General features: G+C 39.3%; 1 protein-coding gene across 2 annotated transcripts in view; it reads right to left on the bottom strand.

The window, feature by feature from the left end:
• LOC115092095 (microtubule-associated tumor suppressor candidate 2-like) overlaps positions 1–23,893 on the bottom strand; it is a 404,152-nt gene that overhangs the window by 110,097 nt on the left and 270,162 nt on the right. For both annotated transcript variants that reach the window (XM_029602617.1, XM_029602618.1), the window contains exon 5: positions 10,825–10,891. In XM_029602617.1, the coding sequence (XP_029458477.1) occupies positions 10,825–10,891 (67 nt within the window). The remainder of the gene's footprint in view (positions 1–10,824; positions 10,892–23,893) is intronic.

Genomic DNA, 23,893 nt, shown 5'->3' with positions numbered 1-23,893 from the left:
GTTCTTGAACTCTGTCTATCCACGAGTTATCCTATAATAAACTCTGTTTAAATTTAGCAAAAACTGAAATAATGCTCTTAGGACACCCACAATTTGAAAACATACCGCACTCTGTCTTAATTGACAATATATCCATCAAAATCACTGACCAAGTTCGCAATCTTGGCATTGTTCTAGATCCAAAATTAAGTTTATCGAATCATATCAAATCCATTACTTAATCCTCTTTCTATAAACTCCGACTGTTAAAACATATCAAACCTCGGATAGATTCATCCCTATACCGTACAGTACTTCAGTCCCTGATTTTAACAGGCCTAGACTACTGTAACTCCCTTTATCTAAGATTACCACAAATCTCTTTATGCTCTTTACAACTTGTCCAAAATGCAGCAGCAAAACTTCTTTCCAACCACATGAACACATATCACTTTCACTGACTTCCCATCAAAAGACTAATTCAATATAAAACTTAACAATAGTATACAACCTTGTTCATAATAATCACAACGCATGGTAATCAGCAACTCTACATTTATACACCCCTTGTAGAAATTTAAGATAAAAAAATCAATTACTGTTACAAATTCCATCACCAAAATCCACTAGATTAAACATAACACGTGAACATGTCTTTTCAATTGCAGGTCCAATTCTATGGAACACTTTACCTCCTAGCATTAGACTAATTTCCAATCCCAAAGAGTTTAAAAAAGCATTAAAACATTATCTCTTTATACAAGCCTTTCCAGAATTCTGTGATCCATCAACTTCTCAAAATTAGTTTTTTATTTCATTGTATGATCCATTCCCCAATACATTTACTCTACTCTGATGATATTCTATTTGATCATGTTATCATGATAATAAATTTATGTTTTATTTCCCAAACCCTGCTCAAGATTTGTTTGTTTGGTTGTTTTGGGTGTTTTTTTGGTTTTTAACTTCTATGTCCATGACCTTAGTTTTTATATGTTATTTTAATTTAGTTAACTTCTTTTGATTAACAATATTATGTATGTTGATTGTAACCCGTCCCGAACACGGGATATAAATACTCTAAAATAAAATAATTTTAAAAAATGATGGTACATTTTTGCACTGACTGCTGTCATTTTCCTATGCTGCTGCAAACACACTGATAATACAAGTGAAAACACACGCTTATCAGTCTAGACTGGGAGACCTTTGGAGTGCATGTATCTCCCCCAAACTCGTCTTCTCTTTTTCGTGATCCTCCTTTACACAGCATGGTATGTTTTCACTTCCCAGTCCCCCACTCCTTTCAGCACCCACAGAGTTGCTCTCCTTCTCTGCTGAGAGCTGGGCAGGGTGCAGAGAGTCAAGCTGAGCATGCTCGGCAGTTCAGGAGGGGCTACAGTAGTGCAGGAATAACCTAAACAAACTATTTCCCCCCCGTATTTCAGTGCAAGATGGCAACAGAAATGAACCAAACCATATTTATGAATTATGGATCCAACACCCCTTCTATCTTGTTTTTGGCCCACACACCCCCCTCCCCCCCAAAAAAAAACAAACTCAAGAATGAAGGGAATTCAGATTAATAAAAACAAAAAACAAAAACTCAATTGTATTAAGTGGTAGCAATAAGAATAATGCAGAGGTGCCTTAGTGTGTGTGTGCGTGCCAGTCAATACACTGTCATACCAAAACCAACTGCAAAAAGAACTCTGAGTTCTGTTCTATTAAATGAGGATTTCTATACTGCATTATGCATAATCCAGACATTTTCATCAAAATAAATTGAGGGAGGAAGGCCTCTGACAACTGCTCTCCCTTTTTCTTTTTCCCAGCTGTCAGCAAATCAAAGACGCTGATGTCAATACATGAAGGGATTCTTATGCTGAAGCAACATTAACTAAATGACTTACTCCCTGAATGCTGAACTTAAAGTCACACCTCATTAGGAGATTGATTCATTTGGAAGTGACATATTTGCAAAAAGAATATTCTAACCCATAATGAATACCTAATAGTTTATTCACCCCACACACAATACAATAGTACTAGTGCTCAGGGACACCAATCACTCTTCCCCACCATTCAGGACATTCTTCTTGACTGTTTTTCCATAAGCAGGATGCTCCTCATTTAACATCTCAGTTTACCTATTCTTCCTTATACTGTTGCCACTAGAAATTGTGACTCAGAAAAATGAGTTTAGAAAGCCGAAGGATCCCATTATTCACAAATACTAAAGAATTAGATTCTCCACACTCTTCTTACTGTGGAACTGGCTGTGGTCTTTGGTGTCCTCTTGGTTCCTCTAGAGGGTAGCCATGTCCACGGCAGTGCCACAGATTACTTCACAAATGAAAACCAATCCGATTGGTTTATGCAATGTGTAATGTCATTTGTTTCTTCACCTCCCCATGAGGAAGAGTGAAAATTGTGCAGTCCCAAGTCATATAAACCCTTGGCACCATTTCACTGTCTGGAATTGTGAGTTGACCCTGTGTGGGGTAGCATGCTCTTGTGCTGTTCCCTTCTGATTGTTTTCCTTGGATCTCAGGATTGATAATTTTCATTCATTCCTCGGAAGAAGGAGTTTGGAAGGAAAAAGAAGACTGGTGACCTCACTCAGAGGATCACAACCATCTCTAGGAGATCAATGGAGGAAAAACTTGAAGAGGAGGCCGGAGAGTACCCATCCGGTCTGTGTGAGGGAAGACAGAAGAATATGGAGTAATAGGACTGAGAGGTATGAAAGGAGATGGGACACTACCATTAAATCTGAACATACCTATCATTATCCTTAAATGGGAAGGAAGTTTAGCTACTTCACTTGAAATTGCAGACTTGTTACTAGCAATCTTTAACTTACCATTAAAAGCAGCCACAGTTCCTGAAAGAACTCTGGGGTGACTACCATCCAGTCTTGGTGATTTATTTTTCTTTATCATTTTGATATATAATATATCTTCCATTATCACAGATATTTGCTTTAGTTGCTCAAAATTATCACCATCAAAGAATGTTTCTGGTGTGAGTATGTCCCCCTACATCCTCCTCAGTAAAGACCACGGCAAAGAATTCATTCCGTTTTTCTGTTATTTACTTGTCCTGCCTGAGCATCCTTTTTACTCCTTGATCATTTTCAGTGGCCCAACTGACTCTCCAACTGACTTTTTTGTTGTTATCAAAAACAATATGCTAGAAGTCATCAATATGTTCATGTTCTTGGTATTCACCGTTGCAAACAACTTCTCAATTGATGCAGGGTTAAATTTGCAAATTGGAAAAGTTAACACTGCCTAGGTTTACAAAAAGAGTCTAGAAGAACAGAAAACTTAAGGATCACACTAAAATCAGTTTCTGTAAATTCTGTGTTGTCAGTAATCTCCTCTATGGAAGGGAGATATGAACACTGTACTCACATCACGAGAAGAGGCTGAAAAGTTTCCACATCTGCTGCCTGCAAAACATTCTTAATATCTCCTGGAAGGATAAAATCCCAAACTCCAAAGTCCTGGAGGAAGCTCAAGTTTCCATTATCTTCACTTTGTTCAGAGATGCATCCAATGCCTTGGCTACATCCATTGTATAGATGGCAGCATAATTCCCAAACATATCTTATATGGAAAGCTAGTCTCCTGCAAAAGGCCAATTGGCCATTTGTACCTACAATTCAAAAGGTGACTGCAATTGAGATCCAAGTTCTTGACCTTGACATTAATACTTAGGAAACATCTGCTCAAGACTGCAGTCACTGAAAACATGAACTCCACAAAGGCCTTAAAAAATATGAGAAAAGACTGACCTGGATCCAGGAAGACAAGAGTGCATGAAAACAAAAGCAAAACTTGGATATTCTTGTGTCCATTTTCTGTTGCAGTCATTGCTAGAGAGATTATCTTTTTACAGCCAAAGAAGGCACTACATATTTAAAGACTGAGAAAGGGCACATATCCATGGTCTCTTGAGGCTGAAGGAGCCTCATTCAACTAAGAAGTAGGAGAAAAATTAAGAACAGAAACAGCATTCAGACAATTCAAACACAGAAGGAGAAGAACAGGAAGAATTACTCGGAACAACAAAAGGAGACATAAAGGATAGTTACACTGGCAAAGCTTCAAATGGAGGAATATATTACCCATTTGAAGGCAGAAGATAAATCCCTAGACAAATATAGGTGAAAAAAGTAAGACTATAAGGGGGAAAAGTTAGAATTAAAGGGGCAAATTATTTTATATAATTTTATTTTTATTTGCATTTCAAATTTCACATACAAGTATACCCTATAAACACAATAAGGGACACTTTTACAATCATTTCCTGATAATCCAGAAAATTACAATAGGTAGCAATACAAAAATTAAGTACCTCCTATTTTAGAGGAAATAGGGGAGACCACAAAAGAATATGGAGTGATTGACAACAAACAATCTTCTAAGGGGAAATAGGTTCTAGGTACTCCTACAATAACGTCTCTATTCCCCCATACAACCCTCAGAACATATTTTAGGAGTGTGAATCAACAAATGCATGTAATTGAGCTGTTTCAGAAAACACATAAATTGATTTATTAAACATTTTCACAGATATTTCAGTATAAACCTAGCGCCTAATGCTAGCACTTCAGCTCTCATTGACAAGAACTTCTTACGTCTCTTGTGTAGTTTTCATTATATCTGTGTACATCCAGATCTTCTGGCCATGAAACAAATAAGCCTGGTTTCGAAGAAAAATTCTTAATATCGAATTTCTTTCTGATGGAAATGCAAACGTTACAAGCAGAGTCCCTCTATTTTGAATATCCATCTCACAAGATAGTTCCAAGATATCCGAGATATTTGGAGTATTTTATTGAGCCTGATCCACTGGTACTTCTTTCAAGGAAGATGGTAAATAGAAAATTTTTGTAATTGCTGGAATTGCTTCTTTAGGTAACTTAAGGATCCTCATAAGATAATTGCTGAAAATATCACAAGGAGGTATTAATTTCAAATAAGGAAAGTTCAGGATCCTTACGTTTAAGCCTCTCAGTATATTTTCTAAAATTTCCAGTTTCTTTAAATAGCCAGTGTCCGATTATATTAGCTTCATTTGCACTGCTTCTACAGATGTAGTTCTAGTGGCCAATTCTTTTATTATATCTGCCGCCATTATTTGAGTTTCCATTTTCTCAGTATTCGTAGTATTTTCTTTCATAGCTTGTGTTAAAGAACATATTGCTTTTTCCAAATAAGTTAATGTAATTCATATCCCCTCCAAGGTACTCACCGAGGGTCGCATCAATGAGGGCTGAATAATTAAATGTTCTTTGGATCACCTTCTCCTCCTTCTGAGAGGTTCCCCACCACCTTCTCTCCGCTAACAGATGAAAACTTTTCCAAAACGCCCTTGGAACCTCCCTTACAGAAGTTCTCCAAAGTTTGTGCCAAAATGGCATCACTTCTCTGGGCTAACGTTCCTTGATTTAACTCGACTTTTGTCGATGAAGGTAACATTTCCTCCGAAATATCAGCAAAAACAGTGGAGGGGGGAGGTGGGATCGCTGGGGCTCCTGGGCTTAAAGATGTTTCCTCGGCCATGAGACCTGGCGTTCTCTCCCCGCCAGACACATCCGCGGTCCTTTCCTCCGGTAGTTGCAGAGGAGTCGCAAAAAACGCCTCAATCTGTGGTTGAAAGGATTCAATTGCAGGTAATGGAGAAAAAGCCATAGCTTCTCTTAATTTCGTTTTTCTCTTAGTATACGGCATCATTAATATTAGGGGAAAAGTAAATTTAATTCCAACAGGAATCGGAGAGAGCGTTCCTGCGTTCACCCTAGAGCGTGGCCATCTTGGTCTCCAGGGGCAAATTATTTAAGTGAAGAGAAAGATCATATATCATAAATTGTTACTTGGTATTCACAATAGAAGATGAGGATGGTAGACCAAAGTCAAAAAGGCAAGAACATAAAGGACCATATGGTGAAGAAAAGGACACAACTGTGTAGCCCCTGTCCCACAGACTAACAGGACTCAGGGGCAAATTGAGGAGTGCTGGAACAATGTTCTGACTCATGCTCTCAGGTTCTTCTCCCAACAGAGGGGAATGAAAAAATCTTTCAATGCCTTTAGGATTTCCTGGAAGTCTTCTGCACTAGTCCAGCAAAAAGAAAGTCACAGGAACACAGTGATTGGCTGCTGTACAATATTAATTAATTTACTAAAACGTGACGGCAAGTGTAAATTTACAAATAGTACACTTCTGAATAGTGCACATCAATACAGAAAAAAATAAAGAACCAGAATGAAAGACAGAAAGTTTCTGAAATATCTGCATGCCCTAGTGGAAGGTACTTTTCACAAGGGATATTCCCTGGTCACTTACCCAACGGTAGCATCAAATTGGATGCAGACTCCTCCTCAGTAGGAAAACTGGAATTCCTGCTGATACTCTTCAGAAACTCCTTGACTGATGCTTTATTTTAGGCCTCATTTCTGTGGGATTTTTTCCTTGCAAGGCAGTCTTCCCTCTGACTCCCCACAAAGAAAATTCTCTTTCTTCAACCCAATGAACAAATCTCTCTCAGAACAAGTGTATGCAATTCTTCTTCCTTAGAGACTTTTTTTTTGGTTCTTTAGGATCTCTCAAGAATCCACTCTTGGACCCCAAGACAAAACCTCTCTGATCCTCAGGGCTGGTGGACCCTACCCATGGGTTCACCAGCCAACTTCTCCAGACAGAAAACAGGCAGTAGGGAACTCCACAAGAAGCTCAAGCCAAGTGGGTTCATGAATTTTGTTAAATTACTACAACAGAAAAAACACTTCTTGCTGGGGAGTGTCAAAATCACTTCTCCAAGCCTAGTTTCTCTTACTTCATTTACTAGTGTCTTTGAAGACACCAAAGTCACTAGTAAGCGACCATTTTGGTGACACCCTTACAACTGAAATTACAGTAGACAAGATTATAAGACCTGATGGGGTACATCCCAGAATACTGAAGAAGATAGAAGAAGTGTTGAGTCCCTTATAGCTCTCTTTAACTTATCACTTGAAACAGGAAAGGTCCCGAGAAACCCAAGAAGACCATATGTAGTACCGCTTCTTAAGGGTGGGAAGTTTCTAAACTGGATAATAAGTTGGTTGAGCAATAGGACTCAGGCAATGACGATCAATGGGATGCTCTCTAGTGAAGAGAAACTCACCAGCCACAGGGATTAGTGCTGGTCCTAGTCCTCTTCAATGTCTTTATCAAAGACATGATAAAAGGGATAGAAGTGAAAGTTTGCTTATTTGCAGATATGAAAATCTGCAATAGAGCAGACATACTAGGAATAATAGATAAAATGAAACATTACTTTAAGAAATGGTCAAATGTTTGGCAACTAAGCTTTAATTTAAAAAATGCAAGATCAAACATTTGTTACTCAGAAATCCAAAGGCCAAATATCATATTGGAAAGGAAGCTCTAGCAGTCACCAGACTGGGTTGTCATCATTTCTGATGCCCTCAAGATAGTCAGTCAGCGTGACAATGCAATTAGGAAAGCTAATAGTATATTTTGGTGCATACATTATCAGAATGCAATCCATTTTGATGTGGCTGAAAGTCAGACTATAAATCAAAATAAATATGAGGGATATAATTAATAGAAAGAAGGAAGTAATATTTATATAAAGTTTTCTGATAAGGGTGGACAGGGGTAAAAAATGTGTTTTGTTTTTTAATTTCATTATTGGGATTTTTTTCCACAAATTTATAGGGTAATTTTCTAACTTGTGTTATGGCGTTTTCGCATGCGAAAAACACCATAATGCATGGTGCGATGCTAATTTTTAAAAGAGGAGGGATTGAGGTGGAGTCAGGGGTGGGAATTTTGTAAAAGTGGGCTGGCTTCACAAAGTGTCAAGCCATAACACATGATATTGTACAGTTTTAATTCTGTCTTGGTGGGGGGGGGGGGGGGGGGGGAGAGAGACAGACAGACAAACATCATAGTAAGCAGCTATTTATGCTACTATAGGAGTCCCACCTAGTAATTTGAGGTGAGGTTTATTTAGTAGTGTAGGGGTTAGGGGGCCACTTTGACAGGCAGAGTGAGATGTACGAACAGAACAATGCACTCATGTGAAGATGTGATGTCTTTCGGAGTGAGGAAATTCACATAACGATGAGATTTGTACAATGTTCTCTCAACCTAGCTTGATGTTATCCAGGTAGAGAGTCCATCAAGCTAGATTGAGAGAACATTGAACAAATCTTATCGATGTGTGAGTTTCCTCACTCCGAAAGACATAAAATCTTCACATGAGTGCACTGTTCTGTTCATACGTCTCACTCTGCATGTCAAAGTGGCCCCTAACCCCTACACTACTACCTAAACCTCATCTCGAGTTACAAGGTAGGCCTCCTATAGTAGCATAAATAGCTAACTACTACAAGGGTCTTATAGATAGTCTCAGTCTCTCTCTTTCTTTCTCTCTCTCTCTCTTTTGGTATTACCGCAAAGTGTGAAAAGTTAAGGTACTTTGTGGTAATACCTATGTGAAGCGCTAATGCGATATTTTGATAAATCTAGCCCTTAGTTTGTTTAATGTTTATTTCATTTTATTTACTTTACAAAACAAAATAAATGTAAAAAAAAACCCTCAAAAAGTATTAAAAAAAAGAAACAGGGCCTCCCAAGGCCTCCATCCCACCTGGAAAAATGCTGGGGCCAGGATCCTCCTTGGCTCTCACTTACCAGGTTTGGGAGAGATCTGATGAAAAGGCCTCAGCTTTGCATAGCTCTAGACTGCAGTAGGTCATTGCAACCTCCGCCTAAGCTTCGAATTCTGGTCCCAAAGCCTCAGTCTAGGCCCGATGCTAGGACCTCGGCCTGGTTCTGACACTGGGGCCCAGCCTGGAAGCTGCACTCTGATGCCTGGGCCTCGGCGCCTGTGTTGGGCTGCAGCCTATACCTAGGTGAGTTATGCCCAACCGGTAACTTTTTTTTTTTTTTTTTTGCAGTTTTCAAAACAAAATGTGAAAACCAACATTATTTCATTGGATTTTAAATTGTTTTATTTTGAGAATGAAATGAAATAGGACATTTTGTTGTTATTTCCTATTTCGTTTCTCCCGAATGGATATCTCTAGTTACTGGTGAGATCCCACCTCGGTTATTATATGCAATTATGGAGACCACAACAAAAAGGGATATTGATAAGATGGAATCAATTTACAGGTGTGTCAGCAAAATGGTGCATGGCCTGCCCTATGAGCCAACTACAGAAATACTAAAGGAGATACTCTCTAGAAGGAAAAGAAGAGATATGGTGCAAACATTCAAATAGTAAGCAGGCTTCAATAATGTACCAGAAGGAAGTATTTTCTGTAATGTGAAAGCATCAAGGACAAGGGGGTCATCACATGAAGTTGAAGGAAGACAAACCCAAAAGAAATGTGAGAAAATTATTTTTCAATGAGAATGTAGTGGACACCTAGAACACTCTTAAGCAGAGGAGGAAGGAACCAAAATGGAGTTGAGGTTTGAAATATATTGTACTTGCTAATACAGAATTCAGTTACATTTCAGAACTATTGATGACATTTGTTTTCCATTTGTTGCATTTAATTATTTTCTTTTTTATCCAGCAGTTTCCTCCTGCTCCTTTTTTTAGGTTTTCAACTCAACTGCAGCTTGTCTTTATGCAATGTAAGCCTTTTTTTTATAATCTTCTCTGTCCTAGCCACTGCAGTGAGAGACCTTGGCCAGACTACAATTCCCTCTGGAAGTAAGCCTGCACCCTAGTTACAGATAGGAGGTATCACCATTGAGCCATGGTTGGAATTCCCTCCCTTCCACAGAGGAACCTGTGACTGTTACCTTTGCAGCAGCCTCAGCCCTGGCTAGCCTGCAGACTGTAAGCGAGGACTAGGAATCAAACTCAGGTTTTCCATATAGCAGTACACACACAGCACTGCTGCTGAGCCAGTAGGCCAGTCCCAAGTGCAATGAATTCTTCTAGCAATAAATTGTGTGACCCGAGATGGCAGAAGATGAAATGGAGACTTTTGCAACAGGGCACAGATTATTAATAGATGAGACCAACTTCTCCATGATCAGATCCAAGAGATTATGATTCTAGTGGACAAATAACCCTACAATGGGCAAGAGGAAGTTGGGTATGTGACATTCCATCAGATGAAACAGTTAGTGAAACACGTGTTGGGTGTCTTCTGACACATGCCAAGAAGAAATTTAATTCCTGGTAATTTTACTATGATTTATTAATGAAATTTGATATCAACTTCACCGCCATTTGGCAAACATCCAGCTTTCTGTTCACTCTTGCACACATTTCTTATTATGCTGACCTTCTTTGTTCTGGTTTTCCAGAGGTTAAAAAATGCCCCAGGTACACAAAATGAATATTTATTCTGTTTGATTTGTTAATAGTCATGAAATGAATTCTTTGTGCTCTTTCAGGTATTTTTTTTCTTAATTAGTAGATTTCTCCTAGATAAAATTGATTTAAGCCTAAACTGTGTGGCAGGCAGACATATTTCTGTGCAACCTGGGTTCCCCCTAAACTGTGGCGACACAGACGCATTTCAAGCTTGAATAGGTGATTCAGATTTACAGATCACCACCACGGTCTTTGCAAACAGTAAAGATAATGCATGACTTGCTGGCGATCGCTCTGCTTATAAATCTGTCTGTACAACGAGGGGGTAGAAATATTGCTCCTCTCAAAAGGCATCACTAGGGCTTTGAAAGATACTTTATTGCACCTGCATGTTTTCTTGGTATGTTACAGAAAGACAAAGAATTACTTTTGTCGCACATGGGCACTCTGGAAGGAAGGATGCTTTGTCTTTTACTTACCAACTTCATCCCTGATATTTGCAAGCTCAATCGACAGTTCTTTTTGTTTCACACGGCCACATTCACTCTGCAAAAACAAAGCAGGATATCATCACTTCCACAGTTATGCCCAGACAGCCTCTTTATCTTTTATTAAGCTGCATCAAGGAAACAAAACAATTCTGATCCTTTTCATCCGTTTTGACTTTACTGAATGCTCAAAGATGCAAATCAAAATTAGGAAGAATTCACTATATTTAGCAAAAGTAGAAAAAAATGCCATAAAATTGGAGATGGGCTGGAAAAGTATAAACCGCCACCTAAACCACCACCGTAATCCGGGTATTTACTGGTGAACTGCATTCATAGGAAAATTAGGCAAAACATTAGAAAAGACTTTGATCGTATTGGAAACTTTATCACTTTTTCCTTGATTTTCCTAATGATCAGTTCTATAATCATCATTAACCAGCAGACCAACGTGCAAGGGACAGATGGGTTACGATGTATCCTGCTAGGACAGAGGTCATATGCCCAGTTAGGGCCACATGTATATATTTATTGGTGCGCCCGATGAGTAGAGCTAGGGGACAGCTCCTATAGAAGGAGAGAGTCAAACAACTGGAATGTGCTTCAGCTTGCAAAAGAGAAAGCAGGGGGTTGAGGGAGGGGGGATGTGATAGAGGAGTCTAAAATCATGAATGTATGTATCCTATTATACCCTTAATTTGCATATGTTAAGATACTACCTTTTGAATCTTGTAAACCGTTGTGATGGCTTCACTGAATGACGGTATATAAAACTCAACAAATAAATAAATAAATAAATAAATAAACTGCTTGTCTGTAACCTGGGTTCAAATCCCACTATTCCTCCTTGTGACCTTGTCACTTTATCCTCTGTTACCTCTGGTTCAAAATTAGATTATAAACCCTGTGGGGATAAGGAAACACCTATAGTACCTGAATGTAATCTGCTTTGATATACACTTTGAAGTGCTGAAAAACGGGACATACAAATCTAAATAAATAAATATCTGGATTATATACCTTATACAATAAAGATTATTTCACAGGAACAGAAAATTTATTGTGCATTTATTGCATACCTGGTAACAGATACACTAAGGGGCTGAGAGACTAGCATAATCAGGTGCACTAGGCTGAATGCATATGTTTACGCCAGTGTGTGTGTGCAAATTTTTGGGCATACAACTTTACTCACAATTTAATAAGGATTTTAGGCACAGATTGGTTCTCCTCCATGTAAATCCCATGTTAATCAGGGCATTGGCTATTATTTATCAATGCAGGAAGGTGCATTAAAATCCTGAAAGCTAAACTCAGGTTTTCTTAAGGCTGGAAATGTAACTCCTCACTCAGACATGGAGTAAAGTTACCTCCCATTTCTAGGGTGCTGTGCCAGGGTGCTCTCAGACCTGGAGCTCCTAGGTGCAAGTGCCCTGGACTCTGGTCTTCCGGGTCCAGAGTGGACCACTGCACCTGGGAACCCCATGTCCGGGGCCATACTGGTACAGAAGCATAGATTAACACAAGCCCTAGAAATGGGAGTTAACATTACTCAAGCTCTGACCCCACAGTTAAATTTCCAATCCTAAAACCTCTAGGTTAAACTCTGAAATACCTGCATTCAGAACTCTACCTTGGGATCTCTGAGTCAGAGATGCAGACTTGTAAGTGCAACTCTTTTGGGAAGGAATTTTTGCAGAATTTTTGCAGAATTGTTACATGTACAACAGTCTATCATCATGTAAGCTGTTTTGGGCAGGTACTTTTAGTAGCACAATTATTACCATTGTGCAGTACTCACATTATGTACATGCTTTTCTAGATTTGTGTAAGACTTTGGAGAACAGTTGGGTGGCAGAACTGTTCGACAAGCAGGAGATGCATGACAACAGCATGATGAGGGACTGGTGGACCTTATGCAGCAACATTTATGCTAATTGAGTCCTTGTGTGTATATTTTCATCAGAACAGAATAAGCAGTGAATGATGACAGACTTAATTGGCATTTCGGAGACAAGGTGGAAAGAAGATAACCAATGGGATAATGCTATCCTGGGGAACAAATTATATTGCAATGACAGAGAGGAGCATATTGGTGGTGGACTGGCGCTTTATGTCCGGTAAGGCACAGAGTCCAAAAGGATAAAGATCATGCATGAGACTAAATGCCCAATCAAATCTTTATGGGTAGAAATCCCTTCTGTGTTGGGGAAGAGAATAGTGACAGGAGTATACTACTGTCCACCTGGACAAAATGATGAGACGGACAGTGAAATGCTAAGAAAAATTAGGGAAGCTAACCAAACTGGTAGTGCAGTAATAATGGGAGATTTCAATTACCCAATATTGACTGGGTAAGTGAAACATCAGGGCATGCTAGAGAGATAAAGGTCTTGGATGGAATAAATGACAGTTTTATGGAGCAATTGCTTCTAGAACCAATGAGAGAGGGAGCAATTTTAGATCTAATTCTCAGAGGGGTGCAGGATTTGGTGAGAGAGGTAACGGTGGTGTGGCCACTTGGCAATAGTGATCATAATATGATCAAATTTGAATTGACTGGAAGGGGGTTCAATAAGTACATGGCTCTAGCGCTAAACTTTCAAAAGGGAAACTTCGATAAAATGAGAAAAATAGTTAGAAAAAAACTGAAAGGTGCACCTACAAAGGTAAAAAGTATGCAACACACGTGGACATTGTTAAAAAATAAAGAGAATCGGTTGTTGGAAAATCCCTTTATTAAATAATGCCCGACTCTGGCCGAGTTTCGCTCTCTTACATAGAGCTGCCTCAGGGGCAGTCAATTAAGGCAGGACTGATACCTGCAAGGCCAATGTCACAGTACCATTATAAGCTCATCTAATACCTGATGAGTTTTGGAATGCTGCTTTCTCAGAGCAGCTTTTATTAAAAGCAACCTCAACTGAGAAATACTGATTTTAGTGCATTGAGCGTGGCTTAGAAAAGTGCCAATTATAGTTTGTCTTAACTGATTGTGTCCGCTGTCATCAAATGTTTTTTGGTTGATGGCGTTGACTACAGATCCCACTTGGATTACCATTGATTACAGCGGACACAATCGGTTAAGACAAACTATAATTGGCACTTTTCTACGCATTACAAACCCTCCTATTCTCAAAGCTGGACTACTGCAACGCAGTCCTCCTAGACCTACCAGCATCTACCCTTAGACCACTACAACTCCTACAGAATGCAGCAGCCAGAGCACTCACCAGCAGCAAAAAAACAGATCATATCACTCCAATCCTCAAAGAGCTACACTGGTTGCCGATCCCTTATAGAATATAATACAAAATGTTATCCCTCATCCACAAAACATTATACAGTAGCAAAACGAATTGGATGAATGCTGCACTACACTTCCAGATCCCACAAAGGAACCTAGTAGAGATGTGAATCGGAACCGGAATCTGATCGGTTCCGGTTCCGATTCAAATCTTAAAATTGTTATCATCCGGCTCGATTTTTTTTTTGTTATCCGCTGCGCCCGATCCGATAACAAAAAAACCCTCCCCCACCCTCCTGAACCCCTAAAAAACATTTTAAAATTACCTGGTGGTCCAGTGGGGGCACGGGGAGCGATCTCCCGCTCTCGGGCCATCGGCTGCATTAATAAAAATGGCGCCGATGGCCCTTTGCCCTTACCATGTGACAGGGAATCCGTACCATTGGCCGGCCCCTGTCACATGGTAGGAGCACTGGATGGCCGGCGCCATCTTTTAAGTTTCCCTAGTAAAGCTTTCGTCTTCATCAACAACAAAACATACTAGTTCTGCTTGCACCATACAATCATGAACTAAATATGGTAAAACTATAGATGCTGTGACCAAGTACAAAATAACATTCTGTTGACAGAATTGAATTAAAAGACGAAATTTAGTTGAGTGTATCTTCTGAAATCCAAGCTTGCTGTAGTAACTTGGTGTAGCAAAAGTTGCTTTCGGCTGTTTACTGTTTTATGAGAAAAATTAATTACATTTGCTGGCTTATATTTCCTGGCTTTGTAACTGTTAAAAAAATATAATTGTTTAGACCATCTTATTTTGGTTGCTTGATTGAATTGTTTGATTACAAGATTACATACTTCATTGGAAAATCATTTGCTATACCAAGTACCACCATCTCAAACTCAATCACATATATAATTCCAGATGGTATTTATATACTTGTTATGTACAGGTCACAGATTCATGGGAAGAGCAATTTTCAGATGTTCTTATTAGCATAAATGTATGTTTAAAAACGATCTCCCTTCCACCCTTTAGTGGGAAAAAGCATGCGTGATCTGAACAGTGAACATACCTTTTACCCATGGAATAAAAGGGGCAAGGCCAGGTCAGGGGAGAAAAAGTATCTTTTTTTTTAAATTTGTAAATTTTATTGAGAATTGTAAAAAGCATTACGACAAAGTAGCATCAAATTATATGATGTGTAGGTTAAAACAATAAGGCAGTATGAAACAACCTGAGCTCCTAACATGACATAACAGATAAATATTCTTATGCAGGGAAACAACAAAAATTAAACAGGCATAATCCTGTCTGCTGGTAATGTAAAAAACTGCAATGAGCAGAGCATGCAATATGGATACAATTGGACAAAGGCCTGTAGACAAACTGTATAGAGATAATTTTGCTGACTGAAGGATTTGTTTCATATAATACCCTCACCTCCCTCTCCTCCCCTATATATTGTAGCAAAGGAGCCCTAGTCTTTAATACATTTAGTTATCTGTCTTGCACATAGAAAGAGATGAGAAGTCTTCAATGTATTTTCACAAGGGAAACTTCACAAGGAGGTACCCTTTGAAAATTAGCTTGTAGGTCTGCAGGCTGTTTAAAATGTGTCTCCATAAGGATTTAACACAATGATTTCCGCTCTCTCTACTTATGCATATTGTAGAGAGATAACTTTTATGTGATAAGATAATTTTCAATTATAAAGAAAGGCTTTTCTAAGCTTTGGCCCATGTGTGCACACATCCTATAAAATATACTTTTCAAACTGCATGTTGTTATTGTAACAAGATTCAAAACTTGTAATGCAATAATATATAACTAGAAATACATACCAGCCTTTGGCCTATGGTGTGTGCTAGATACGTAATAATACACAGCAAGGTGTGCATTCAAGTGAACAAACCTTTCTCCCCCTAAAGTTTTATTTTAAAATACAATAAAAAGGATTCAAATGTATTTATTTTTTAATGTTCAACAGATAAAATATCCTTAAAGCTAAAATAGACTAACTTCATCAGATATTGTTAAAGTTGTCTTGTCATTGGTTTGTGACTCATCATGTCTGAATTGTGCATTAAAGGAATTTGATATACAGTCACATTGTATTGCCCTACAAATCACAATACTTAAATTTTTCACCAGTTTATTATAGATAAATTCTGGCATCATGCCATGCCTCACTTAAAATGTATTAAAAAAAAAAGAATTCCCTTTTCTCCATTTCTGTTCCCATATCTAATATCTTCTCTCTCTTCTTCGCCCATCCTTTTCCTATATCCTAGTCTCTCTCTTGCACTCAGCATCCTTCTTCCAGCATCTTTTCCTTCCTTCTCTCCTCTACTTCTGTTCCTTGACCTCCTCCTGTGTCCCAACCAATATCCTTATCAACCTCTATTTTTCTTTCCTCTCCATATCTTCTCCTCTTTTCTATGTCTTGTCTTCTCTTTCCACATCATTTCCCCCATGTTTCTTACTCCATGGTTTTTCCTTCCTTTCTCCCATGCCTTCTCTTCATTCACTTGTCTCTTTTTTATTTTCTTAGGATTGTTTCACAGGTTGTATCTCATTGCCTTCTATTTCAGTCTCCTCTGATATCTCAGGTTCTTCTCTGATTGAGAGGTCACAGTAAATGACCTTCTATTTTCATACCCTTTCTTTGTCATTTATTCCCTTTCCTAAGTCTCTTTCCCTATTTGTTTTGCTAGTCTGACATCCCAAATAAATCACAATGCCCTAGTGAATGCTCCTTTCTCTTCAATATTTCCTTAGCTGCTGACTTCAACAACTTTGAGATAAAGCTGCTTTGAACTGATACCATATTACAACAGGCCATGATTTCATTAGGATATCACCAGAGTTTTGAGAAGCTATAAACCCGAAGAGGTCCATATTCAAAGGGATTTGTCGAGCTAAATTTGGATTTAGCTGGATAATCCCTGAGTTTTGAATTGCCCCCTCCAAACAGGAGTACGTAAGTTTAGGTATGTGATATTTGTTTTTAACTGTTTATATTTTTTTGTTTCTTATGTTATGTTTTTACAATGTTTACACTGATTGGAAGCTGCCTGGCGTATCTGTGATACTATAAGTGATTTATAAATATTTTTAATAAAATAAAATAATAAATAATGTCATTACGCAGGTAAAATTTACCAAATAAAGGCCTGGATTTATCAAAAATGATCTAAATATTGCATGTGATAGGAAAAGGGGCAGGTTTTATGGTAATAGGCAGTTTATCACAAAGTGAACTATCTTAGTGCTTTTCATAGGTATTAGCATAATCTGTGATAACTTTTTCACACTTTGCAATAAGTGCTGGAATTGTTATGTCTTGAGAGAGAGGGAGAGAGAGACTAGCTATAAAGCCCTCATAGTAGTTAGGTATTTATACCTCTACATGAGGCCCACCTAGTTACTCGAGGTGAGGTTTAGGTATTAGTGTAGGGGTTAGGGGCCACTTTGACATTCAGAGTGCAACGTACAAACAGAACAGTGCACTCTTGTGAATGTTTGATGTTACCCAGGTAGAGAGTCCATCAATTTAGGTTGAGAGAACATTGCACAAATCTCATCTTTGGGTGAGTTTCCTCACTCCGAAGGTCATCAAATATTCACAAGAGTGCACTGTTCTGTTTGTACATTGCACTTTGAATGTCAAAGTGGCCCCTAACCTCTACCTAAATAAACCTCGAGTAGCTAGGTAGGCCTCATTTAGAGGTATAAATATCTAACTACTTTGAGGGCCTTATAGCTAGTCTGTCTTGTAATTTATGACAACAAAATCTACTATACAGTAATACAATATTCACATGTTATATTAATATTAACTATATTAAATAAATTTAGGAAAGGTCAAGTAAATACTGATTTAGATTATAATTTGCAATAAAATATGGTGAAGGTAGGACTTATCTGACTAAGTAGCATAGGCTGAATATCCGGCTATGTTCAGCAGCTGCCTTTTAGACAGATAAGTAACTTATTGGCTAAGATTTTGGCCAGATAACTTGTGGGTGGGCAATGGGCATAACAGGGTGGTACTACTTAGCTAGATAAGTTATCCAGCTAAGTAGCAATATTCAGACTTAGCTGAATATTTTAGATCTGCTCAATAGCAGGTTTAAATTTAAGATGGATAAGACTTATCTGGCTAAGTAATGATTTATCTAGTGATATTCAGCTGCATAGCCATGAAGCTGAATAACCCATCTAACAGCCTGATTCAATAAACTCCGCGGTAGAGCTGGCGCTCCAAGGCGAGCGCCCGCTCTCCCGATGAGCCCCAGGCACCTCTCCTGGGCCTGTAATTTTGTATTTAAATTAGCGCTGGCGCTAATAAGGAGATGTTAGGGACACTAGCGCGTCCCTGGTGCCTCCTTATTGGTGGAAGTGAGGCTGTCAGCGGGTCTGAAAACCAATGCTTAATTTTACCGGTGTCGGTTGTCGAACCCGCTGACAGCCATGGTTCAGAAAATGGATGCCAGTAAAATTGAGCATCCATTTTCCAACTCGCGGGCTGTGGGCAGATTTTTCTTTTTTACTTTTTTTTTTCTCCGACTTAATATCGCCATGATATTAAGTTGGAGGGTGTACAGAAAAGCAGTTTTTTTTGCTTTTCTGTACACCTTTCCCGGTGTTTATTTATTTATTTAGCTATTTTCTATACCGGCTTTCACGACCAGGGGTCACATCAAACCGGTTTACATTGAACAGTTTGTGCATTAAACATAGAACTGGAACAACTAACTGGTGCAGAAAATACAGTTACAATGAACATGGAATTATACAACTGGGAGAGTGGGAAGAAGAAGAAGAAGAGAGTATAACAATTAATAAAAAATGCATTTACAATGGATCTTTACAAAATATGTAACTTAAAGACCCGGACTGGGAGCAGTCCTGGTCTGGAGTAGGTGGTGGATGCTTAAGACTTTATAATGGAGTTATGAGATGATGTGAACTCTGAAAAAGTAATTAAGGGATAATATTAACATGGGTTAATCTAAGATCGGAAAGGCTTTTCTGAAAAGCCAGGTTTTTAGTCTTTTTCTAAAAGTTAGTAAGCATGTTTCCTGGCGCAGCTCTGATGGGATAGAGTTCCATAAGCGTGGTCCTGCTGTTGATGGTGCTCTGTCTTCAAGTGATTTGTGTTTGAAGGCTTTGGCGTGTGGAACCTGTAATGCTTCTTTATAGCAATTCCTGGTTGGTCTGACTGTGGAGTGTTTTTCCAGGGGGATTTGTAGATTTAATGGTGCGAGATGATGGATGACTTTGAAGATGGAAGTTATGGACTTATACATTATTCTGTATTGAATAGGTAGCCAGTGAAGAGCTATCAGGATCGGGGTTATGTGGTCGAATCTCCTAGAGTTGGTCAGAATTCTGGCAGCTGTGTTCTGCACCATCTGTAGCGGTTTTGTATGAGAAGCTGGAAGGCCTAGTAGAATGGAATTACAATAGTCCAGCTTGGAAAATATAATTGATTGTAAAATTGTTCTGAAGTCGCGGGAATGGAAGAGCGGGTCTGATTCTTTTGAGGATGTATAATTTGTAAAAACAGTCCGTGGTCGTTTGGTTAATGAATGGTTTTAGGGTTAGGCGGTTGTCGAGGATAACTCCTAGATCTCTTACGTTTGTGGTTTGCAGGTTGGCTGGTGGATTTGAGGTGATCTTGTTATTGTCGTGGGCTATGATGAGGAATTCTGTTTTTGAAGCGTTGAGAATCAGGTTCAGACTGTTGAGGAGGTGTTTGATCTCCGTTAGGCAGCTCTCCCAGAATTCTAATGTGTTTGTAATGGATTTATTTATGGGGATAACGATCTGCACGTCGTCTGCGAATAGGAAGTGTTTTAATTTTAGTTTAGTAAGAAGGTGGCAGAGTGGGAGAAGGTAAATATTAAAAAGGGTTGGAGAAAGGGAGGAACCCTGTGGCACCCCTTGTGAAGACAGATGGTATTGAGATTCTTTATTGTGGATTTTAACCTTGTATCCTCTGTTCTCCAAGAAGGTTTGGAACCAGGTCCGTGCAGTGCCTGAAACTCCAATGTTTGCCAGTTGGTTTAGTAGGATGTGATGGTTAACCGTATCGAATGCCGCCGAGAAGTCTAGGAGAATTAGAAGGTATGCGTGACCTTTATCGATGCCGGCTAGGAGGAAGTCTGTAAGAGAGAGCAATAGTGTTTCCGTGCTTGCTGCTTTGCGGAATCCAAATTGATTGGGCGATAGTATTTGGTGATCCTCCAGGTAGTTGGATAACTGTGTGTTAACTAGTTTTTCCATAATTTTTGATATGAATGGGAGGTTAGAGATGGGGCGGAAGTTGCCGGGATCATTGGTGTTCAGGTTTGGTTTTTTGAGTAGGGGCTTGATTGAAGCTGTTTTAAGGTCATCTGGGTAGATACCCTGGGCTAGGGAGCAATTTATAATGTCGGCTAGAGATTTAGAAATGGTATCCGGGATAAGTAAGAGTATTTTGGTAGGGATTTGGTCGAAGGGGTGTGATGATGGTTTCATTTTTTTCAAGATCGTTCGGATGTCATCGGTAGTGATGGGTTCGAAAGTGTTGAGAGTGATGTCTTTGTTTGGATGAACATATGAAGTATTGGAAGGTCCACTTGCATTTGGAGTCAGCTTATTCAGGAGGTCGGATATTTTTCTATTGAAGTAGAGAGCCAATTCGTCTGCTTTAGTTTTTGCTAGGTCCTCTGGGATTGCTGGGGTGATGGCTTTTGTGAGGCTGGACACGTAATTGAATAAAGCTTTCGAGTCAAAAATGAGGTGGTGAATCTTGCGGGCGTAATAGTCTCTTTTTGTTTTTAATGTGCTGTTTTTGTAGAAGTGGAGGGTGCGTTTATATTCCTGAAGAGAAGTAGGTGAAGGGGTTTTTCTCCATTTTTTTTCCTTCTGTCGTAAAGTTAATTTGAGTTTTCGCAGATCCTCGTTGAACCATGGTTGACTCTTTGGTGCATTATGTTTGAGATTTTTTGGAGTTAGGGGACATAGTGTATTGGCTGCTGATTCTGTTATTTTCGACCAGGATTGGACTGCTGAGTTGGGAGTGGAAACGTCTAAGAGTGAAAGATCTGGGGCTAGATGCTTGGCGAGGAGATCCGAGGGGCATGTTTTCCTGTATAGAAATGGTTGAGGTGGGGGATTATTGTAGCTTGGTTTTAATAGAGAGAATGCGGTGGAGATTAATGTATGATCTGACCATGGGACCTTTTTGCACTCGGGATGTTCTGGGAGAGAGATGCCGGAATTGGTAAAGAGAAGGTCCAGCGTGTGACCCGCTTTGTGTGTGGGTTTGTTAATTTGTTGTTTGAAACCTAAGGCTGTCATTGCTGTGAGAAATGTTTCGCAGTTAGAAGAGAGAGGGGACTTGTCCACGTGAAGATTGAAGTCTCCCATGATAATGGTTGGAGAGTCCAAGTTTAGGTGCGTAGTAATGATTTCCAGAATAGAAGAGGAGTCGAATTCTAGGAGGCTTGGTGGGGGCGTAGACTAAGAGAATTTGAAGATATTCAGATTTAAAGAGGCCTATTTCGAGTTTGGTTGGTGATTTGATTGGATGATGGGTAAATCTCAGAGATTTTTTTACTGCCAGGAGGATATCCCCGCCTCTTTTTTTTTGCCTTGGGATGGAGAAGAGGTCGTAGTTTTGGGTAGGGAGTTGGTTTAAGAGGGCGATATCCGATGTTTTGAGCCATGTTTCCGTTATGGCGCAGAAGTCTGGATTGTCATCTTGAAGAAGGTCGTTGAGTATCAGCGTTTTGTTAGTAAGCGATTGCGCATTGAAAAGGATGATGGTGAATAATGTGAGTCCTAAAAATCAGGTGTTGTCCCTGATTAACGCAGGCTTTGGGCAGGCTTTAATTTCTGAGAGTAAAATGTGCGGCTTGGCCGTACTTTTACTTTCAGTAACCCGCGGGTATAACTAATAGGCTCATCAACATGCATTTGCATGTGATGAGCGCTATTAGTTGTGTGTGTGTGTGTGTGTGGGGGGGGGGGGGGGGGGGGGTGTTGGCCGTGTGTTTTACACGCGCTATTACCCCTTACAGTATAAGGGGTAATAATAGCGCAAGTAAAACATGTGGTCAAATGGGGCTAAACGGTGCACTTGGCCGAGCGCACAGTTCTGTATCAGCCTGTAAAATAGCAAGATAAATCATTCTGGCTAACAGGGTCATTCATCAAAATGAGTTATAGCATTATCGTGGGCATTAGGGCCCTAACGCCCGCTATAATGCCATAACACATGCATTATTTTTCGCATCTTACGATGCATATGGAAATTTTGAAAATTTAGGCAAAGGGGAGGTGTTTGGGTGAGGTTTATGAATATGAGGGGTGGTTAACATTGTGTGTGATAATGTAATGCATGTTATTGCACATTTTAATGCCAGAAATAACTACACCTTTTTTCATGGAGTTAAGCTGTGCAATTTGCCTGAATCATTTTGCAGAGAGGAGTGAAGTGGGGAGAGGGAGAGCAAGAGAACGAGAGTGAGAGTGAGGAGAGTGCCTTTGGGTGGCACACATATTTGTCATCTATTTATACCACTGTAGGAGGGTCAACTGGTAATTTGAGGTGAGGTTTTGATGGTGGTCTAGGGTTTGAGGGCCAGTTTTACATGCACAGTCAGAGGTACGAACAGCACAGTACACATCAGTGAACATTGTATGTGATTTGGAATGAGGAAAGGTACACACTGGAATGAGGAACATGTACGGGGATCCTAAGAATTAAATGTGCCATTATGAGCCAGATCAAAGGTCCAAGGAGCCTAGCATCTAATGACTGGTGGCCAGCCCCGGTCATTAGAATATACCTGGAAGATCTAAAAGAGTAGATCTACGGTAATTCCTTGTTGCTCATTCCCAGAGATAAGTGGTGGTGTTTCCTGAGTTCACCTGGCTAATAATTGTTTATGAATTTTCCTTTAGGAATTTGTCCAAATCTCCTTTAAACTCAGTTATGCTAGATATGTTGACCACATCCTCCAGCAACAAATTTTAAAACTTAATTGTGCATTAAGTAAAAAAAATACTTTATCCAATTTATTTTAATTCTGATATCTGATAGTTTCATGTAGTGTTCTCTAGTCTAGTATTATTTGAAAGGGTAAATAGCCATTCCCTATTTACCTTTTTTCACCCATCTCATGATGTTATATATCTCTATCATATCCCCTTTTAGTCATCTCTTCTCCAAGCTGAAGAGCCCTAGTTTGTGTAGCCTTTCTTCATAAGGAACCAGTTCCATTCTCTTTATCATTTTTTTGCCCTTCTCTGTAGCTTTACAGATCCTACATAGATACATAGGAATGACAGCAGAAAATGACCAAATGGTACATCCAGTCTTCCAGCAAGCTTAAGATAGTATCTGCTGTGCTGTGTAGATTACCTCCATGCTTATCAATTTCCCAGAGCGTAAAAGTCAGGGCCCTAGTTGGTTGCTATTTGAATCCAATTTCCCGTTATGCTTTGCTGTTGAAGCAGAGAGCAATGTTGGAGAACATAAGAAATAAGAACATAAGAAAATGCCATACTGGGTCAGACCAAGGGTCCATCAAGCCCAGCATCCTGTTTCTAACAGTGGCCAATCCAGGCCATAAGAACCTGGCAAGTACCCAAAAACTAAGTCTATTCCATGTTACCATTGCTAATGGCAGTGGCTATTCTCTAAGTGAACTTAATAGCAGGTAATGGACTTCTCCTCCAAGAACTTATCCAATCCTTTTTTAAACACAGCTATACTAACAGCACTAACCACATCCTCTGGCAACAAATTCCAG

Source organism: Rhinatrema bivittatum, chromosome 5 (assembly GCF_901001135.1).
Source record: "Rhinatrema bivittatum chromosome 5, aRhiBiv1.1, whole genome shotgun sequence".
NCBI classification, from domain to species: Eukaryota; Metazoa; Chordata; class Amphibia; order Gymnophiona; family Rhinatrematidae; genus Rhinatrema; species Rhinatrema bivittatum.
This window is presented reverse-complemented; position numbering and strand designations above follow the sequence as displayed.